The following is a 21,827-nucleotide window of genomic DNA, read 5'->3' on the forward strand; positions in this document are numbered from 1 at the left end:
TCAATGCAAGATGTCTTTCAGGTCGTTCTTGCACGTGATCATATCATAAAGTGGTTTCCTCGATCAGGATAACGACTGTCTGACCGGATAATCTGATATAGATCGCATCCGAGCGTGGCCACACATTCACAGTCATCTCTCCTCGAGTGGCCTTGAGATAAAATATGACTTAAAAGGACAATCATGTTGACCTATTTTCTTCATTCGATACAGATCACAATGACCCAGTAAATGCTCATCGGCCTCCTTTTACGGTGCGACCTAGAACAAAAACCAAAGCCACCGGAAAACCGTACCAACTCAGACAAATAGTCACCAGTCTAAAGAATTGACTCGAAGGAATAAATAGAAATCCTCGCCACGACCTAGCAACAAAAGGACTCTATAAACGGTCACTGTCCGACAAATTGTCTCACAATATGCCTATGTAATCGACCAGTCATCACTATGACCATATGACAGTCGAACCTGTCATCTATCGCCTTACAATCTAGTTACTCCGAGACGTCACCTCATTAAGTAACTAGGGACAAAATACAACGTTAATCCAGTTCACTTAATAGGGTTCGACATTGTCTTTACAACCTATTTGGAGAAAACAAAGTATATAAATTCAGACATAAAACTGAATATAAAGATAAATGCAACTTATCATATATGAAATAATAAATACAATATTTTGATTATTACATATCATATAATTTACAATGATTCGGCATTCGTCTCAACCCCATCGAAACTACATGACTATCATGTTTAGCTTGAGACAATGGCTTGGTTAAAGGATCGCGATGTTGTCATTTGTCCCAACCTTACAAACTGTAATTTCTTTCCTTTCTATTAAATCTCTAATTACATGAAATTTCCTAAGTACATGTCTAGACTTGTTACTAGACTTGGGTTCTTTTGCTTGAAAAATAGCCCCACTGTTATCACTATACAAAGTGATAGGATCCTCGGCGGTCGGAACTACTTTCAGTCCCTCTAAAAATTGCCTAATCCCAAACAGCCTTCCTTTGCGCCTTCGAGGCGCAATGTACTCACTTCCGTTGTAGAATCAGCAGTCATAGACTCTTTGAAACTTCTCCAGCAAACCGCCCCTCCGTTCAACAAAAAGACAAAACCAGCCTGGGATTTCAAATCATCCCTATCAGTTTGGAAACTGGCATCCGTATGAGGTTATACGTAATTCAGATTCTCCTCCAAACACTAAGAATGAATCTTTAGTCCTTCTCAAGTACTTTAGAATATTCTTGACGGCTATCCAGTGACTCTCACCTGGAGTTTTCTGAAAACGACTCGTCATACTCAAAGCATACGAGACGTCAGGACGAGAACACATCATAGCATACATGATCGATCCAACAGCGGAAGCATAGGGAATCGATTTCATGCGTTCAATATCCTTAGGCTCAGTAGGACACTGTGACTTACTCAAAGTGATCCTACTGCCCATAGGTAGAAAACCTCTCTTGGAGTTTTTCATATTGAATCGGTCAAGAATCTTATCGATATAGGCTTCTTGACTCAATGCTAATATCCTTTTGGATCTATCCATATAGATCCGGATACCCAAGATGCGTTGAGCTTCTCCCAAATCTTTCATTTGGAAGTGATTTCCCAACCACTTCTTAACAGAAGCAAGCATATCAACATCATTCCCAATGAGTAATATGTCGTCCACATAAAGAAGTAAGAAAACAACTTTACTCCCACTAAACTTCATGTATAAACATGGTTCCTCAACACTTCGAGAAAAACCATTCTGTTTAATAACATGATCAAAACGATGATTCCAACTCCTTGACGCTTGCTTAAGACCATAAATGGATCTCTTAAGTTTGCATACTTTGTTAGGATTTTTAGGATCCACAAAACCCTCGGGTTGTGTCATGAACACTTCCTCTTCCGTAAAACCCGTTCAGAAAGCGGTTTTGACATCCATTTGCCATATCTCATAATCATGAAATGCAGCAATCGTTAACATTATCCGAACAGATCTAAGCATAGCAACTGGTGCAAAAGTTTCATCATAGTGTAAACCATGAACTTGAGTGAAACCTTTTGCAACCAATCTAGCTTTGTAGACATCTTTATGTCCATCCATGCCGATTTTAATCTTGAATATCCACTTACACTGAAGAGGTCGAACATCTTTAGGTAAGTCAACCAGGTTCCATACCTGATTATCGTACATGGAATCCATTTCGGATTGCATGGCCTCGAGCCATAGCTTAGAGTCAGAACTCATAATAGCTGCTTTATAGGTCTTGGGTTCATCACTTTCTAAAAGTAAAACCTCATAGTCACCATCTTCCTCGATAATACCAAGGTATCTATCAGGCTGGCGACTAACCCTTTCTGACCTCCTAGGTTCAGAAGGAACAATAACTGATTCAGACGTAGAAGGAACATCTTCTTGTATTGTCATATCAGTTTGTGGCTCTTGAACTTCGTCAAGTTCAAATTTTCTCCCACTCTGTCTTCTAGAAATAAACTCTTTTTCTAGAAAGACAGCTTCACGAGCCACAAACACTTTGTTCTCGTTACTATTGTAGAAGTAATATCCACAAGTTTCCTTAGGGTAGCCTACAAAAATACACTTTTTAGAACGAGGTGCAAGCTTATCGTCGGACTTGCTCTTGACATAAGCATCACAACCCCATACTTTCATGTATCGCAGATTCGGGACTTTCCTTTCCATATCTCATATGGAGTTTTGTCGATTGCTTTATTGGGACTTTTATTTAGTGATTGTACAATGAGATAAAATGGCAAAACCCCGAATGACTTAGGTAACTCTGTTTGACTCATCATCGATCGAACCATATCTAATAAAGATCGATTCCTCCTTTCAGCCACACCATTTAATTGTGGTGTGCTAGGAGGAGTTAACTGAGATACAATACCGCAGTTTATAAGGTGATCTTTAAAGTCATTGCTTAAATACTCCCCACCACGATCTGATCGTAATGCTTTAATCTTCTTATTTAATTGGTTTTCTACTTCATTCTGAAACTCTTTGAACTTATCAAAAGCTTCACTTTTATACCTCATTAAGTAGATATACCCATATCTACTCATGTCATCGGTAAAAGTAATGAAATAGTCATAATTACCTCTAGCAGTGACTGTCATTGGACCGCATACATCGGTATGTATTAAACCCAACAACTCACTAGCTCGAGATCCCTTTCCTAGAAAAGGTGAACGAGTCATCTTACCAAGAAGACAAGATTCGCATGTACCAAATGATTCGAAATCAAAAGGTTTAATTACCCCAGTCGACACTAGTGTTTTAATGCGCTTCTCGTTGATGTGTCCTAATCGACAATGCCATTAATAAGATTGATCAGGATCACCTGTTTTGAGTCTTTTATTATCTAAATGATAAACATCGTTGCAAGTATCTAGAATATAAATACCATTGATTGAAATAGCTTGACTATATACAATCCCATTAAGGGAAAAAGTACAACAATTGTCTTTAATTACAAAGGAAAACCCTTCTGTGTCTAACACAGATACGGATATTATATTTCTAGATAGTGTTGGTACAAAATAACAATTATTAAGATACAACTGCATTCCTGAAGCTAAACTAAGTACATAAGTTCCTACTGAGACGGCGGCTACTTTAGACCCGTTTCCCATTCGGAGATCGACATCACCCTTGTTTAGCTTTCTTATGCTTTTTAGGCCCTGCAAATGATTGCATAAATGAGAACCACAACCAGTATCTAATACCCAAGTTGTATTTGAAGCATAATTTATGTCTATCATAAAAGATTCGGTTGAAAAATTACATGTTGGCTTCACAATGCCAGCTTTTATGTCATCCAGGTACTTAGTACAATTACGCCTCCAATGTCCCTTGTTATTACAGTAATTACAAGTATCTTTAAGAGGATTACCCTTTATAGGTTTAGGATTGGTAGAGCAATTCGCAATTGCTTTACCTTTTTCCTCCACCTGAACGGGCTTCTTACCTGCGTTCCTCTTAAACTGCTTCTTCCTCTTCACGTTAATCGCAAGCACATCTTTCCTCGTACTCCCACTCAATCCCATGTCCTTCTCTGCTTGCACAAGCAGAGAATGGAGCTCATGTAAACTCTTTTTCATGTTCGTCATATTGTAATTTACCCTAAATTGGGTAAATCCCTTGACGTGCGAGAGAGAGTGGAGCACTCGGTCCACCACAAGTTCGTCGGGGATCTTGCATCCCAACCCCTCTAAAGTTTCCACGTACTCAATCATTTTAAGTACGTGTGAACTTATAGGTTGACCATCTTTGAGGTTAGCCTCAAAGAAACGAACTGCGGTGTCATATTGAATTATTCTCGGGGCTTGAGAAAACATAGTAGAAAGCCTCGAGAATACTTCATGTGCATCGCGAAACTTGACACATTGCCTTTGTAAAGCAGGATCAATTGAAAAAATCAAAACATTTTTTATTGCAGCGGATTCCTTTTGATAATTTGAAAAAGCCTCCTTTACATCGGCAGTGGCCTTAGTACTAGGCGAAGGGGGAGAGGGATCGACAAGGTAGCGTAATTTGCCATCACCTGCGGCAGCTAATCGAAGTTGTTCCTCCCAATCTTTAAAATTAATACCGTCGACTTTTAATACATATTTGTCCATAAAAGAACGTAGCCATGAATCTCTAGCTATGGTGGCGGTTTCACTAGTAGAAGTCATCGTGATTGCTACAAAGGAAATAGAGGAAAGATTAACATTTATCGTCGAGAAATATTTAACTTGTGAAACTATTTAACAAGTTCCCATTTATATAATGATCTCCCACTGAATTATATAAATGATTCCAAGATCCAATTTTATATAAACACGGGCACGGCGGACCGATTCAACCCATATTTATATAAATTTGGTGAGTCAACAACTTTGACTGATTCTACTACTAGAACTCTTGGTTGACGGGTTTTCTTAAAATCTATCTTTTAGCCCCAGAATAAATATGGGCACGGTGGATCGATTCAACCCATATTTATCCCGTTGAGTCCAACCAATTTTCACGCGTAATAACTTTTATTACCCTACTTACCCAACGTAAAAAGAGTGTACCTCGGTGATCCGAACCTACCTCTAATGAAGAAGGAATTCATAGGTGCTATTATTTGGTAAGGCTTAGTCTCAATTTTAAACAAATGTGAGAGATCTTATCAATTTAATTGTCTATCACTTTTAAGTGAACTAAATTAGTGAATGCTAGACAATTAAATCGATAACAACAAAAATAAAACATGTAGTGACGATTTGGCATGAATGCATAGAAGAATTAAAACAAACAAGTCCTAATATGGCCACCTAGTTAATCTAATTAACTAAAATTATTACACTTCGGAAACCAACTCCTTGGTCCCTTGAGTCTTCATAAATTGGCTTCCTTCTTTAGGATTTCGGAACGCCTTTCCGAAAACACCGTCTTCATGAAAACTCCGTCTATAGATGCTTCATCTAATTACTAATAATTAAATTACATAACAATACCCTATTAAACAATTTGTAATAAAATTAAAATATAAACTATTAATTAATTACAAATTAGGCGATACGAAATCGCAATTAATTACAAAACAAGTCGATATTCCCTTACATTACGGAAAATACCAACTTCTACCTATGGCCATATTAGGAAAAATTACATAATTAAAATGATAAAAAAAACATTCATCCAAATGAATAATAAAATGCATTATGGAAAAATGACATGCCAAATCGTCTAACTTACCAACAACGATCATTTGAGCTTGCTTTGACGAAATTTTTACCAATAAAAATTCATAATCAATTCTTAAAACAATTTTAAGACTTACTCATCATACTAATCTGGTCTAATATCAAAATAATTATTCTCAACAATTATCTTGAATTTATATGGGAATTAAAACACAATTATGACAAAAATGATATAATAATTCACAATTATCATACAAAAATTCCATTTAATTTAAAAATTTATGGAAAAATAAATTTAAAAGCCATGAACATTCTGGTCTTACACCAAAAATGTCATGCAAGTGAAAATTTTTGTTTTTAAAATTTATTTAAAACGATTTCACAATTTAATTGATAAACGGACAATTTTTACGATTTAATTCTAAATCAAACCATAAAAATTGAAACAACTTTAAAATTAAATTTTATACATTTTGGAACATTTTCCAGGAGCTAAAAATTCAAAAATTTCGAGCCAAAAAATTAAATCAATATTTATTTGCGAAATAACCATTATTTACCAATTTTTTATCAAATAAAAATTAATAAACAACCTAAATTAATCACATTAATTTAAAGTATCTACTTATCTCATAAATAGAACATGCAAGTAGTTATTTCTAAATAAACATGCATAAAATTAACATGCAACCAAATTTAATTAACTCTTAATTAATTTTAATGCATTTTTACTCAATTTTATGCCATTTTAAGTTATAAAAAGTTGAAAAATTTAACAAAAATCAAATTTTCGTCCCATATCATCTTAAGACCAGATTATTTACATGCAAGACCATATTATGTGATAAAACTAATTTTAGTAACATAATATCAATTTTATTAATTTATCTCATAAATTACTAAAATCGTCTTAAAACAACATGCATGTATTTAACAATGCTCTGATACCACTTATAAGTTATTTAGACCAAATTAATACTCATCTTATGATATTAAAATTACAAATTAATTTAAAGTGGTCTAAATCTACATGCATGCAAACAAAAGTATAAAAGATGGTATTAAATCATCTTAAGACAAAAGTTCCGTACATTGTATAAGGCAAGTAAGGGCACTACAAAGGTCTCCTACCTTTGTAGTTCTTGAGCTATGAAACTATGGATGATCCTCCAAGAACACCAATTACCAATATAGGTAATCTCCTTAGGTGGCACCCAAGATAAGCCCAAAATACTACTAAAATTAATAACTAGTTAATAGTAGTAGTAACTTTGTAATATGTATATTTGATGTACTAATTAATATTATTACCTTGATAATATTATTAGTTTACTTTTATATCTGTTTATTGTAAAAGGATGAACAAAATAAGAAGAAAAATATGGTCTTTTGATGGTGTATATGAACCGTCCACAACAAGCACACAAAGACCAATTTTTCTTCAAATTTCCAACCTTAGAAATGATGGAATGACTTAGGTATATATAGGCATGCAAATGTATACAATTCACATACAAATGCTAGTGGGAAATGCCTACCTTTTCCACTCACAATGAGTGTATTAGTAGTGTATAAAAATCTGTCCAAATGGTTCCCTTCGGTCCATTTCGATTTTCGACATTTGCCCCACAAATGCTTATAAGTCTTATATTTAATTATCTGACATAATTAAATATTAATTTGATTATTTAACACTTAAATAATATAAATTAACTACCAATGACTACTTAACTATTAAGTAATCATAACACCATTTTATCAACATACAATGTGTCAATATTAAACCATTTAGCTAATTTTACAACCTCTTGTAAAATTTAATAGCTAATTAATTCCACCTCAAAACATATACACATATCGTATAAAATTAATTAATTAACAATTAATTAATAAATTCTAATAAATTTATTATTTAAATATCACATAATTAAATAACAAATCTCCTTGTCCCGAGTTCGTAACCCGTCATCAAATAATACATTTACGTGACTAATTAAAAGTCAAATAATACAAGGAATTAATTATCTCGTATCTCATACAAACAATTAATTTATTCTATTTGGGCGTCATCCTATAGGTGTGACCTAAAGGGATCAGCTGATCACCGCCGTCACACGACAGTAATGTCAAACTCTAGTCAGCCAATCATTACCGATTAACGATGACCAGCTGACAAATAAAATAAATAAATCCCTGATATTCCTTTTACGAGATTTATTATGTAAACGCACTTATTGTGGAGGACACTACTCCAACATTATTATTGTACTTTATTTTTGTAATCATTATTGTAAGGTTTACGTCGAAAATATATTCAAAACCGATTTATAAAACCTTTATTCAAACCCTTTTTATGGATTAACGGGAGACAGGTGTCGAGAAGGAACGCAGCAACTGCTGCGCCTCTTCGAAGGGCCGCAGCATCTGCTGCGCCTCTTCCTGAGGCTGCCGCAGTTCCTGCTTTCCTTCTTCTTCCTTCATCTTCTGTTTATTTCGTTTGCTTGTTCTTGTTTCGTCTTTGCTTGCTCTTATTTCATTTGCATGATAATCTTAGAATATAATCTTATTAGTAATTTATCACCGTTTTATTCCCGACTTAAATCCCAAGTAATTAATATTTGCGAGTTTTCGTCATTAAAATCAATCCGGGTTTTATGGAATCGATTCATCAATATCAAGTCTCTGGAATTCATCCTTTGGTATATTTTCATGTGTTTATCGTCATCATCATTAATTTGTCATTAATTTAAGCCTAATTGGTTTGTTTTAATAAGTTCAATTTGTAATTAATCTCATAATTCGTCTTGTAATTAGCCTTAATTTGTTATAATTAGTTTTGTCTCATGTTTCTATTGTTTTTATGACCAATTTGCATGTAAATAATCCATTAAACCGCTTTAATCCGAGTCCAACATCCATAATCGATCATTAAATTACCAATGAATACTAACGATGTGCAATTCCGGCTTCACAGCCATAACTCACCTCAGGAACAAACGCGGTGAGCATTGCGCCTCTTCCAAGGGACGCAGCTCTGCTGCGCCAGTTCCGGGTTGAGTTCTGCCTCTGAACTTCCGTTGTTGCTTTGACCTAGTTATTAGTTCATGTATTAATTAACTATTACCCGTATTATCACCATTAATCTGTTCGTTTATTTATTTTCCCTTTTCTTTTCCCAAATTATCCATTTTAAATGTATTTTCGACGTAAATCATCAAACCATTGTAATTATTGTAATTTCAATTATCGTACTTTGTTTTATTCTTTATTATTTATTGTTTGTATGCCTTCACATGTAATTAACCTAAATTTCTACCTCGACATTAATGCATGTTAAACTACGTGTTTATCGACTTAATTAATTCTCACATGCTAGGATTAATCTAATGGATGTTGCATTGCATGCATATAACCGACAACATATCAAGTACGAACGACTTCCCTAATCATTAGTAGAGGCCGCTATCGAGGCGGGCGGGATTAGGTGTTCGACCAAAAGAGCTTCCTAATACGTACCCTCACCCCTTACTCCAGATCTCTGTGAACATCCGTGTTCATTGGCATCCACAAGAGTCATTCTAGGCATAGAGTGCTAAGGGTAACGAGTTCTTGGTGTTCATGTCACTACTTTGTGTCTTGACATGGCACGAAGTATTCGAACGGTTTCCAATTTTCCACAATAAATTGGTGGCGACTCCACAAATGCAAACGCTTGTTTTTCCAAGCGAACCCGTGGGCCCGCGTCCACAGAATGCTTCCCTCTTGGGCACAAATGGACTTACTTTTTCCAAACTCGGAAAATGCCCATGGTGGAACACATGGAGTAGGAGATGAAGGAGGGTCAAGCGGCGGTGATACGGTGGAGGTTAATAGTGAGGGGGACGAGCTCATGGACTTTTATGAGAGTGATGAAGTACAAGAACAAGAGGATAGTGATCTTGGAGGGGAAGATAGAAACTATTAAAGATCTTCATGACCTAGGTGGAGCGGGCATGAGGCACCCACCAAGGCCAAAGTGAGGTTTCTTTGTTTTTTCTCTCTCATTTTTCATAACAAGAATTTCATGCTTTGTTAACTTGTTTTATAATTGGTTGTTTCATTTTTATGGTGTCCTTGTAAAATTGAAGGACTATTATTCTACCTTGGCCACATCTAGGTGATGATAAATTTATTGTTCCCACTTGAAAAATCCAAAATGAAAAATTAAATTCATGCATTGCATACTTGTGCATGAACTTTCCCATTTTTGAACTAGAAATGGTGTCTCATTTGGTTTAGGGAAGTTCAAGCACAAGCATTGGGAGTTAATCTAAATTATGCTCTCCAACCAAACAAAACTTCATGCATCATATAGTATAGTGTAGTTTGCATTCACTTGTTTATATTCCATATAGTTTGCATTTAGTGTAAAAATCATGCATTCACGTATCGCTTGCATAATTTCCTATCGTATTGGCCATTCAGGACAATGCCCATACTAGTGTGGGGATGGGAAATTCTAACTTGACTCTTAAATCAAAAACCATAAAAACTGAAAATTTTTGAAAAATACAAAAACATGTTCATTCCTTTATAGTATAGACTTGTATATATTTTGTATATATTGTGTTTGTTTGTCCTCTTATCACATTGATCGACTACGCCACATCCGAGACATGAGGATCATGAAGACCGCATGGTATGATCTTTCCAATTTCCTTTTTCCTCTTTATGTTAATGACTATGTGGCTTTATTTTGGTTGATGCGGTATAAACAATATGATTATAGGATTGCATTTAGATTATATGGCATACTAGTTGGTAGAAACATATGCATTAGGATGTATAAATGTTAGTTTCATCATGGCATATAGTTACATTTAAGAAAAATTTTGTGAAAACATCTATTTGGGAAGCTTGACAAGTGTATATAAGGCCCTTGTAGATACTTTTTCTTCTTAAGACTTTGCTCATTAGAATGCATGTAAAACACCCTAGGATGTGTCATGATAGTATCCTTTGACCCATGGATTAAGGCCTAGTCAAGAGTACCTCGTGGTGTGATAACTCCTTGGCTACCGTTTATTCCAAGGTGACCCTTGAAACCATGCAACCATCTTCTATATTCTACCACATTTTGTCATCAAAAAGGGAATGGGAACAAAAATAATCCAAATTTGAGTTCAAGAAATGAAAAGAAAAGAAAAGGTTTGCAATTTGCATCAAAAGAAAAGAGGAGTAACAAAAATAAAAACTCCTATGCTTCAAATATAAGCACCCTCACTACAAATGGGGTGACTTTGAAACTGTTCAAAAGAAAATGCAAAAAGTTTAAAGTTGACAAGGATTGAAATGCCAAACATGAAAAGAAATTGCAAAAAGAAAATGTTCTCAATTGTCAAATACCACAAGAAATTGAGGGGAATAACAACAACAAAAGCAAACTCCCACATGAAACTCAAAATCTATTGATCCCTTTTCCATCAAATCCACTTTTGTGCATGGTAGAGAGGGGACGACCGTTCTTCTTGTCTAGGCAAAGAGGGGAATTCCGCGATCCTCCAGTGTTTCTAACACCATAGGGAGTCTACTCTTGACGAAAGCATTTAACAATTGAGGACAAAGGTACCCTAGCTTGACACAACTTGGAGGGGATTTATTGGTATCCTTCTAGGCTTAGTAGTTTGAAGAAACCATATCTATAATGGAGTGTGTACTCTTAGATTGCTTCCCTTGTAGATAATTTCCGCCTCTTAAATGAGGAAAGTGGCTATTCATTTTTGTAGATGCATCCATTACTTGTTTTGTGTGCTTCAATGCTTGGATGTGTCGCCATTTTGGCAAGCCCCCCTGCCTTTCAAGAAGGCATCCTACCTCATGGATGTCTTGTTGTGAGTTGAAGGGGCGGAGTGAGACCCGCTAATTGTCTCACATCGACTATATTAGTACGTTAGTTTAAATAAAGGTCCTAGTTTTGGTCACCTCTTTACTCGGGACGAGCAAAGGTTTGGTTTGAGGATGTTTGATGTGACTCATATTTGAGCACATTTAGTCCCCGAATTAACCTCGTTCCTATGCTTTATAGTGCATAGTTTTTTTTTTTTTGGTAGAATGTGAGCTTTTCATTAATAATAAAACACTATTACAACATTTATCAATACAAGTAAAGGCTACAAAATCTTAACAATATACTTGAATATTTAAGCTAAGTAGCCATTCCTTCTGCCTTTGAGGCAAAGTAGTCTGAATTTTCTGAAGAATGCGCGCCTTCACTATTGATTGAATCTCCTTAATCACTCTCCTTGGTGTAGCTAGTGTCAAGGAAAGCCTGCACTCATTTCTTTGTTTCAAAATACAGTATCAAGTAGCCATCAATGCCAGCCTAACAACTAGCTTCTGCAGCTTTGTACAGTTCAGGTTAGAACCAGACAATCTCCTGCATAACCAGCGTTCAATCCCATCAGTAATCTGTGAACTATAAACACAGCTGCCAAAAAGATGATCATGTGTTTCAACAGCTTGTTCACAAGTCACACAACTGTTACTGTCACAAATCTGCAACTGGAATAGCTTATCCCTCAGCTGCAGACCTTGATGCTTAACCATCCAACCAACTAAAGAATGCTTAGGTATGTTCCAAGAAGCCCAAACACTATTATACCACTGGACTAGGGGGTGTGGACCCTGCAACCAGTAGTAACCAGACTGAATTGAGTAGCCCCTAGCATCTGACTGCCAGTGACCACCCACAAAACCAGAGTTCAGAATATCCTTAACTTTACAGATATTCCTTCAGTTACAATTGGAATCAGGAGGAGGTTGATAACTTTGCCAGTCTGCTCCTTTTAGATAGACATGATCAATCCATAGTACCCACAATCTGTCAGCTTTAGTATGTATCCAGTTAACTAATTTACCAACAGTAGCCTTATTCCACACCTCAACACTTTTTATATCAAGTCCACCTTCCTTCTTCCTGCAACAAATTTCTCCCAAGCAATCAGAGGTACCCTGTGATATTCAGACTCCCCACTCCAAAAGAAATTCCTACAAATTGCTTCAATTCTTCTGATAACTCCTTTAGGGATAAGAAAGATAGAAGCCCAATAGTTATGGAGAGTATTTAACACAGAGTTGATTAAGACAAGCCTTCCTGCATAACTTAATTTCCTTGTACCAATGCCTCTGATCTTATGTACCACCTTATCCAAAAGTATATGACAATCAGCTTTAGACAATCTGCCAGGTTGGATGGGCACCCCCAAATATTTGAATGGTAATACCCCTTGTTGAAACCCTGAAACCTGAACAACATCCATTCTCACCTCATCAGAGACCCCATTAAACACAACCTCTGACTTAGAAGCATTGACCCTCAAGCCAGAAGTTTCAGAGAAAGTAGATAAGGCCCTCAGTAGAAGCATAATTGACCTGATATCACCCTTATAGAACATGAGCAAGTCATCAGCAAAGAGAAGATGGGTCAACTTTAGGCTCTTACAAAGAGGATGATATCTAAAGTACCATCTCCTAGTGATATACTCCATAACCCTTATCAGGTACTCCATACAAATGCAGAAAATGAGAGGAGATATAGGATCTCCTTACCTCAATCCTCTTTTGCCATGAAAAAATCCAAATTGTGAACCATTTAAATTAAGAGTATAAGAAGGAGTAGTAATGCACAGCATAATCAACTTCCTAAAATGCTCAGGAAAGTTAAGTGCTCGTAACATCTGGTCCACAAATTGCCACTCAATTGAATCATAGGCCTTCTGTAAGTCAAGCTTGAACATACACCTTGGTGAAACCATACCTCTATTATACAATCTTACCAGATCTTGACAAATGAGTATATTTTCAAGAATACTCCTCCCTTTAACAAAGGCACCTTGATTCCTACTAATAATATCTGGTAAGAACCTTGCTAATCTATTGCACATAATCTTAGAAATTGCCTTATAGAGGACATTGCAGCAAGAGATAGGTCTGAAATGTTTCACACTTGTAGGTCTATCCAGTTTAGGAATTAAAGTGATAACAGTGGAGTTAACCTGAGTCAAAAGCCTCCCAGCATCAAAAAATTTAATAACAGCAGCACCAACCTCATCACCTATAATATCCCATGCATCCTTATAAAATTGGCTTGAGTAGCCATCAGGCCCAGGAGATTTACCATTAGGAATACTGAAAATGTTGTGCTTAACTTCCTCTATAGTAACTGGTTGGGCTAAAATGAGCCAGTGTTCCTCAGTACAACAGGGACCACCAGTCACTACATGTTGCTGTACAGAAAGAGTCTGAGTATGAGAACCCAGCAAAGCCTGGTAATAGTCCAAGAAAGCCATCTGGATATCAGCTTCCTCAGTACAAAGCCTCCCATCCTTATCCTCAATTTGGAATACCTTATTCATCATAATTCTTTCTTTAATAGCATGATGGAAATAAGCAGTGTTTAAATCCCCCTCAATAGACCATTGGACTTTAGCTTTCTGAGATAAAAAACTATCTCTAGCCACAGTAAGCTCCTTAAGATCCCTAGCTAAGTCCAGTTCCTGTTGAATAAGACTCAAATCCCCAGGATTGTCAACCAAAGCTTGCTGAATATTAGCTAAAGCCAAACTTGCAATAGCAGTAGTGTTTTCAATATCAGAGAAGCAAGCACTATTTAACTTCTTGAGAACTGGTTTGAGGGCTTTTAACTTCTTAATTACTCCAAACATTTTAGTGCCAGGAAAAACTCTCCTCCAAACATTAAGCACACTAGCTTTGAAATCTGCAGCTTTGCCCCACATATTGAAATACTTAAAACTTCTTTTCCCTCCCAAATCAGCTCTCCTATTCACCACAGTACAAGGGCAATGATCAAAAAGACCCTCATGATGGAAATGTGCAATGTAATCACCAAACATAGCCATCCACTCAAGATTCCCCATTGCCCTATCGAACCTGCTATACACTCTAGTAGAAGCCTCTTGCTTATTGGACCAAGTATAGAGAGCCCCAGTAGCTGAAATATCATCCATACAACATAAGGAGGCACATTCTTGACACTGTTCCATTTCAACCTCAGTAGTTTGTCCACCAAGTCTTTCAATAGGAGATAGAACAGTATTAAAATCTCCAAGCCAGAGCCAAGGATCAGAACAATCAGTAGCAACATGTTTAAGAAAATCTCACAACTCCACTCTTTCATATAACTCATTAAAAGCATAAATCATTGTTAAGTAAAACTTCCGACCATCAGTTTGAGACTGGACTAACATATGGATATATTGTGCATTATAAGCCAAAAATTGTATATCAAAACAAGAAGGTTTCCAAAAAATCCAGATTCTCCCCCCTTTATGCCACCTGCAGTTAGTGGTTACACTCCAACCATCACAAATAGAAGTAGGTCTCTTAAGCAGAGTATTAGGCTTAAGCTTAGTTTCCAGCACCCCAAACAGACCAACCCCATTATTGTGCATAAACCATTTGACCACTTTCTGCTTATTCAGGTCATTAAGACCCTCAATATTCCAAAAACCTATATTATGCATCAGAAATGGTCTCTGGAGGATCCTTACCACTCTCAGCCACTCCCCCTCCAGGAGTAGCATTACTTACCAAACAATAGTCATATATGTACTCGCTACACCACTCATCGCAGGTAGAAGTTTTCAAACCTCTACCAAACCCTTCAGGTGGAATCAAAATTTAAACCTGTACCAAACCCACTGGGTGGAATTGAATATAGATCAAACCCGCCAGTTTTCGCTAACTTGTTATATCATAATTTTTCGTAGTTTTTTCAACAAAATTATAGTTTAACAATATGAATATCCATAAAAAAAATACTTTTAACTTTGTAATTTAAATTTCAACAAAAGTTACTGTCTCTGTACACTTGCATTTCTATAAGATGTAGTTTAATCAATATCAATATCAAAAAAAAATTATTTTTAACTTTGTAATTAATTTTCAATAAAAACTTGCACTCTCTGTTTATTTGATTTACATAGGTTTTCTTTTTTGGGTATTTATTTTGATTCTATACGTTTCTATTTTGAATAACTTTTACTTAGAGGTGGCAAAAGCTGACCCGACCCAACCCGCTTGAAACTCGACCCAATATAACCCGAAATTTTTCGGGTGAATCGAAACCAATCTGACCCGACCCAAGCCGACCCGTGACTCGATATTTTCTCAACCCAATAAATGACCCAATCAAGAATTAGCTTAATATTACTTTAAATAACACCAAGTTGACATTCATCTTGATTATTTTCACTTAAAATTACAATTAATATACACCTACCCATTGTTTAACATGTTGTTATTACCAAAAAGTCTTATTGTAAAAGATGATAAATTATTGTCATTATCATATAAGATATATTAAGGTTAATTGCCTAATTTTTATTTTGTTTAAAAGTCCTCGTTAAAGTGTCATTATCATATAAGAGACTCTAAGTTTCTCCTTTGTCTTAGTAATCGTAGTGGTACATTAAAAATCAGATTATATATGGAATATATAATGGTATGGAATTATGTTGTTAATAGGGAAGTCTTTGGGAGTGACGGTGGTAGATGTAAGCTCCCTTCCACCCATATATACCCACCAAACAATAGTCATGTATGTACTCGCTACACCACTCATCGAAGGTAGAAGTTTTCAAACATGTACCAAACCCTTTGGGTGGAATCTAAACTTAAACCTGTACCAAACCCACTGGGTGGAATCTAATTCAAACCCGTCCCATTTCCGCTAACTTGTTATAGCATAATTTTTCGTTGGTAGTTTTTTCAACAAAATTATAATTTAACAGAATAAATATCCATAAAAAAAATACTTTTAGCTTTGTAATTTAAATTTCAACAAAAGTTATTGTCTCTGTACACCTGAATTTCTATAAGATATAGTTTAATCAATATCAATATCAAAAAAAAAATTATTTTTAGCTTTTTAATTAATTTTCAATAAAAACTTGCACTTTCTGTTTACTTGATTTCTATACGTTTTCTTTTTTGGGTATTTATTTTGATTCTATACGTTTCTATTTTGGATAACTTTTACTTAGAGATGGCAAAAGCTGACCCGACTCAACCGCCTGAAACCCGACCCGATATAACCCAAATGTTTATCGGGTGAACCGAAACCTATCTGACCCGACCTGAACTGACCCGTGACCCGATATTTTCTCAACCCGATAAATGACCCAATAAAGAATTAGCTTAATAATACTTTAAATAACACCAAATTGACATTCATTTTGATTATTTTCACATAAAATTATAATTAATATACACCTACCCATTGTTTAAACATAAAATTAACATTTAAAACTAAATATATAAGATAAAATATATGCTGATAACCTAACTTGACACCGACCCGTTAATGACCCGACCCGACTTTGCCACCCATTGACGACCCGACCCGAACTCGTCAATGACCTGACATAAGCCGGACCCAATATGACCAACCCGCTTTGACCTGACCCGCAGCCAACCGAGTGGCCTAATTACCACCTCTACTTTTACTATTTCAAAATACCAACATATGCTTATACTTTTTCATTCATAAAAAGTGAAGCCACAATAAATAAGGATTGCCCCTTATCATCTAATTTCATTGTCACCTCTACTTTTTCATTCATAAAAAGTGAAGCCACAATAAATAAGGATAGCCCCTTATCATCTAATTTCATTGTCACCTCCATTTTCACTTCTTCCGTCAATTTACTTTCAGAAGTAGTACACAATTTAAAGCAGAGTTCGTTTTACTCTAAAGAAAATCAATATTTAGTGTTATAAAAAGATATTAATGTTTGTAGATCTGACAACCTACATAAACTATACTCAATATAAACATACGACAATTGGTCTCTTAAGAGGGATATATTTGTCTTAAAAGTAACACGGGTCAAATAATATCCCGCATCCCACATAGCTAGATAAGACAATTATTTTGCTAGTTTTTATGAACGGTTCTTTCGTCTTATCTATCCTACTAATCCGTCTTAAATCAGAATGTGTAAACCTACGATTCTATAAACACGTAATATTGGGCTGCCCAATTCGGTAAAAGGCCCAACTCCCTATAAATAAGTAAATATGATAAAATTACTAACCCTTATTCCGCCCACCATCATTCTTCCAACGCCCCCATTCTTCATTTCTTAATTACGGTCAACCTTATCTTTATCAATTTATAATTCATCTTTATCAATTTATAAATCTGCCTAGCTACCTACATAGATTCGTTTTACCTTGAAGAGATATGTATGTTTAGTTTTAATCTTGAATTTTGTAGAGCGAACAACTACTTGAAAAATAAAATTCCCAAATTTATTTTCAAAATTTTACAGCAAATTTTCATTTTCTTAAGTATTTCATCGTTATTTTTTAATATTGACTCGGGTGTTTTTCATATAACACTTTTGATGGTCTTTGTTTATGATTGAAATAAATTTAGATTTTTTTAAACCAGGTTTCATTTTATTTATTCCTTCACAAATCTACAATTTTCCCCCCTTATTTTTTTTTTGTATAAATGTGTTATTAAGTTTTATACGTCACATGACCATGGCGTTTTAATTGTTATATATAATTACATTAACAAAAAAATTTCAAGTCGATTAATTTTGTAATTGAACAATTTAGTGTGAGCAATTACCAAATCATCTAATTAAATTGTTGTTATGTTAGTGGGTCCGGAAATTTAGCAAAGAAAAACTGCCCTTTGAATTCTTGACTTTCAACCACAGAGCGACATCTAAGCTCCATGGTTGTTGCTTTATAATTAGGATTTATTCTCACCAAACCGTTCATCGTAATCTAATGAATTTTTTTTTACAGACTCTAGAATTGAAAATAACAGGAGTCTATTTTCAACATTTTTGCAGATTCAAAATAAAAACAGCCGATATAATTTTTACAAACAAACTGTCAGATTTGACAGATTTTACGACGGTTTTCACCAAAACTTATAAAACTCTTATTAAATCGAAATTAAGGTTTGAAGACCTAAAATTTTACACATAACCTAACACTCCATGTCTCTGCCACATACTAAATTTTCGTGAATAGATCATTTGATTTAGGAGTTTAAATATAACTAAAACTGTTCAGTATTACTATTTTTGCAATAATCGCAACAACTTTATAAAATCTAAATAAATACTTTAATTACAAACTAGTTTTAAACTCGTGCAAATTGCACGGGTCTACTATTTTAACATCGTTATCATAAAATAGTGTAAAAAAATGATTTAACTTCTGTATCAAATTACATTAAAATTTTAATTTTGAATTATAAATTTTTGTCTTAAATCCGTTCAAATTGGACGGATTTGTTGTTTCAAATTTTGCTTTCTCAAAATATGAAAAATAATAATTAAGTTTAAGTTGAAGTCCTACTTAAGATTTTTAAATTATATTATAAGTTTATTCGCAATTAGCAAGTACCTACATGGCGAGCATAGTAGATATATGGAAATATTAACTAAACAATTTACATTCAAAATATATCAAAATAAAATAAACACACATAAATTCGAAAAGAAATTATTAAACTGTTGTAATGTAAAATAATAAGTAGTTCCGGATTCACGAGGATATTTTAATTCTCTGGTTTTTTTAATAAATTTCAAGAGTAGTAAAAAGTTTAAGTAGTCATTTACATATTCTATTTTTTTTTTTAAATAATTTCTCTTAGAGAAAAGGATCCATATCGGAAATAGTAAATCTGGTTTCAAATTTTGAGAATATGTATCAGATAAAAAAAACGTAAATCTGTTTTTAAAGTTTGTCGATACTATTATGTTTTTTATTTTTTATAAAAACCGTATTGTATATTTTGTTGACCCTAACCATCTATGAGCTTATGAGATACGCATTTTAGGCTTATATACAATCATCTGAACACGTCCATATACATTATAACCTTTATTATTAGTATTTAGGTTCGGCCAGGTGCTTCACATCAACAACTCTTCTATAGGATTATTCTATATTATAAGACTGACAAACAAAAAAAAGCACAAACATAAGACATTAAACATAAGAAAAGCACAAATACAATGATACTTTAGCTGTCTTAAGCTTAAGACAGGTAATACCGTCTTAAATGAGAATTTATGAAAAATTAATATCCGTTTTGATTACCATTTTGGCCCATATAACTACTATGGAGAAATTTTACCCTCATCTAGACCTGTCAAAAACATAACCCTACCCGTAAACCCTACCTGGCCCGGTCTTTTAGAGTCAAAGACCCGTAAATATTAACCCTTGACCCAAAATGGCCCATTAATTTAAAAATCTTTAATATAACTTATATATCATTTGAATAAAATAACTACTAAAATAAATGCGTTTATATAAATGTCTTAATATAAGTACTAGTTTAGATCCCGCGCAATGAATGCGCGGTATTTATAGAGTTGTTAATATAGACATCGAGTAATATATGCACGGTATTTATAAAGTTTTACTTTCCTTGTCCCGGTCATTTGTTGTCTTTTTCTATGTTTGGGTGTCTCGGTCATTTGTTATCCTTTCTATTTTAAGATTGACCTTGATGAGTAATTTGATTATTCCCATTCAATTTGTTCCACTTGTCATTTAGTTATTGATCATCTCCTCTTTTCTTGGTCTTTGTGCCAGAACCCAAGGACAACAAGTGACCGGGACGGAAGAAGTACTTTTTAGTGTATTATTTATATAATTTAAATTGACAATTTATTTATTTTTCATGTTTCTCCTTGATGTATTTTATAGAGAAATAAATAAAAATTTAAATCGTAAAAAGTAATAAAGTGAGTATTTTTTTTGATTTTTTTTGTTTTTTTTACCGAGAAATTAATGATGTTAATTACAAATATTTATTAATACCATATTTTTTAGCCGCAAATTCTTATCGTAAAAAGTCAATAAATTTTTATCAATAAGTTTAAAAAAAAAAATTTCTTATCTTAACAAGATCGGAGATAAATTTGTGCAGAATGTGAAATATTAAATGTTATAAATATTTAAATACAAAAGATTATATCCATTTATAACTTATCATGTCCACACCTATAGTATATGCTAAAAATACCAATCACTATTCTAGGAAATATGTTTTAGGCGGGAAAAATTGGAGTTTCGCCTATTCATTTAGTAAATAGGGGATGATAAATGATGAATATAACCATATTATTATTAATATTAAATATGGTAAACTAAAATACGTCATAAATATTTTTCTAACCCGTATTTTCACCTTAACCTGACTCGAGACACGTTCGATGCGACTCATATTTGACTCGACTTTTATTCAACCAGTTCCATATTCTAACACAGCCCATATTACCGACCCGAAACCCCCACCTACCGACCCGTGCCATCCAATAGAAGTACAATATCAACCCATGTCCTAAATAAAATCCTTGTTTGACCCCAATGAGCCCGTAAATACATCTACCCATTTGGGCATTTGACCCATAGTACGGAGGTTAATTTCCAACCTTTCGTATTTTCATAATAATTTTCATCCTATCTTAATCGTATAAAAAAGGCATTAAAGTCTATTTTTTGACCCGTATTGCGACCCTAACCCGACATGTGTTCCGTATAACTCGATTCATATTCGATCTAACCCGTATTTTGACCCAACTCATATTCTGACCAACTCTTATAACCCAACCTGAGACCCGACCTATCCGACCCGTTTATCAGGTCTAGTTGGACCATATACTTTATGTAGATTGAGTCAAATTCACGGCATCATTTATTTGTGGATATAGGCCTACGAAGCTAAATATCATCTAAGATGGATGTATAATAATATGATCTACCACTTTGGCCCATTTAATTATTACCAAGAAAGCATACACTTAACCCGTATGAAACACTCGTATGTTACCCAAGTCCCTAAATAAATTACTCCCATCACTTTTCCAGCCTCTCCTTATTTAATTTTTCCTGTGTCAAATTTATTTTGTTTCTCATCTCATAATTCTTATCGTCTAATTAAACGCCAAAATAAATCTAACCCCGTAATGCTCTCTTTCTCACTCAATACACCGTCAATCTGATCATTAATGTTTCATGCATGAAGTACAGACTCATAAGACTTAAAAAAAAAAAATTATGTATAAATCCCCTTTGCTGACGATTTCTGG

The 21,827-nt window shown here is 34.5% G+C and overlaps 1 protein-coding gene across 1 annotated transcript in view; it reads right to left on the bottom strand.

Annotated features, from left to right (window-relative positions):
* Positions 1 to 15,278, bottom strand: part of LOC141613726 (uncharacterized) — a 31,359-nt gene extending 16,081 nt beyond the window's left edge. The window contains exons 1-6 of the mRNA XM_074432471.1: positions 15,056 to 15,278; positions 13,285 to 14,797; positions 12,826 to 13,107; positions 12,554 to 12,652; positions 12,122 to 12,466; positions 11,869 to 12,004 (exon numbers count right to left, since the gene is read on the bottom strand). Of these exons, the coding sequence (XP_074288572.1) occupies positions 11,869 to 12,004; positions 12,122 to 12,466; positions 12,554 to 12,652; positions 12,826 to 13,107; positions 13,285 to 14,797; positions 15,056 to 15,278 (2,598 nt within the window). The remainder of the gene's footprint in view (positions 1 to 11,868; positions 12,005 to 12,121; positions 12,467 to 12,553; positions 12,653 to 12,825; positions 13,108 to 13,284; positions 14,798 to 15,055) is intronic.
* Between the last annotated feature and the right edge of the window lie 6,549 nt (positions 15,279 to 21,827).

This window comes from Silene latifolia, chromosome 11 (genome assembly GCF_048544455.1).
Source record: "Silene latifolia isolate original U9 population chromosome 11, ASM4854445v1, whole genome shotgun sequence".
NCBI lineage: Eukaryota > Viridiplantae > Streptophyta > Magnoliopsida > Caryophyllales > Caryophyllaceae > Silene > Silene latifolia.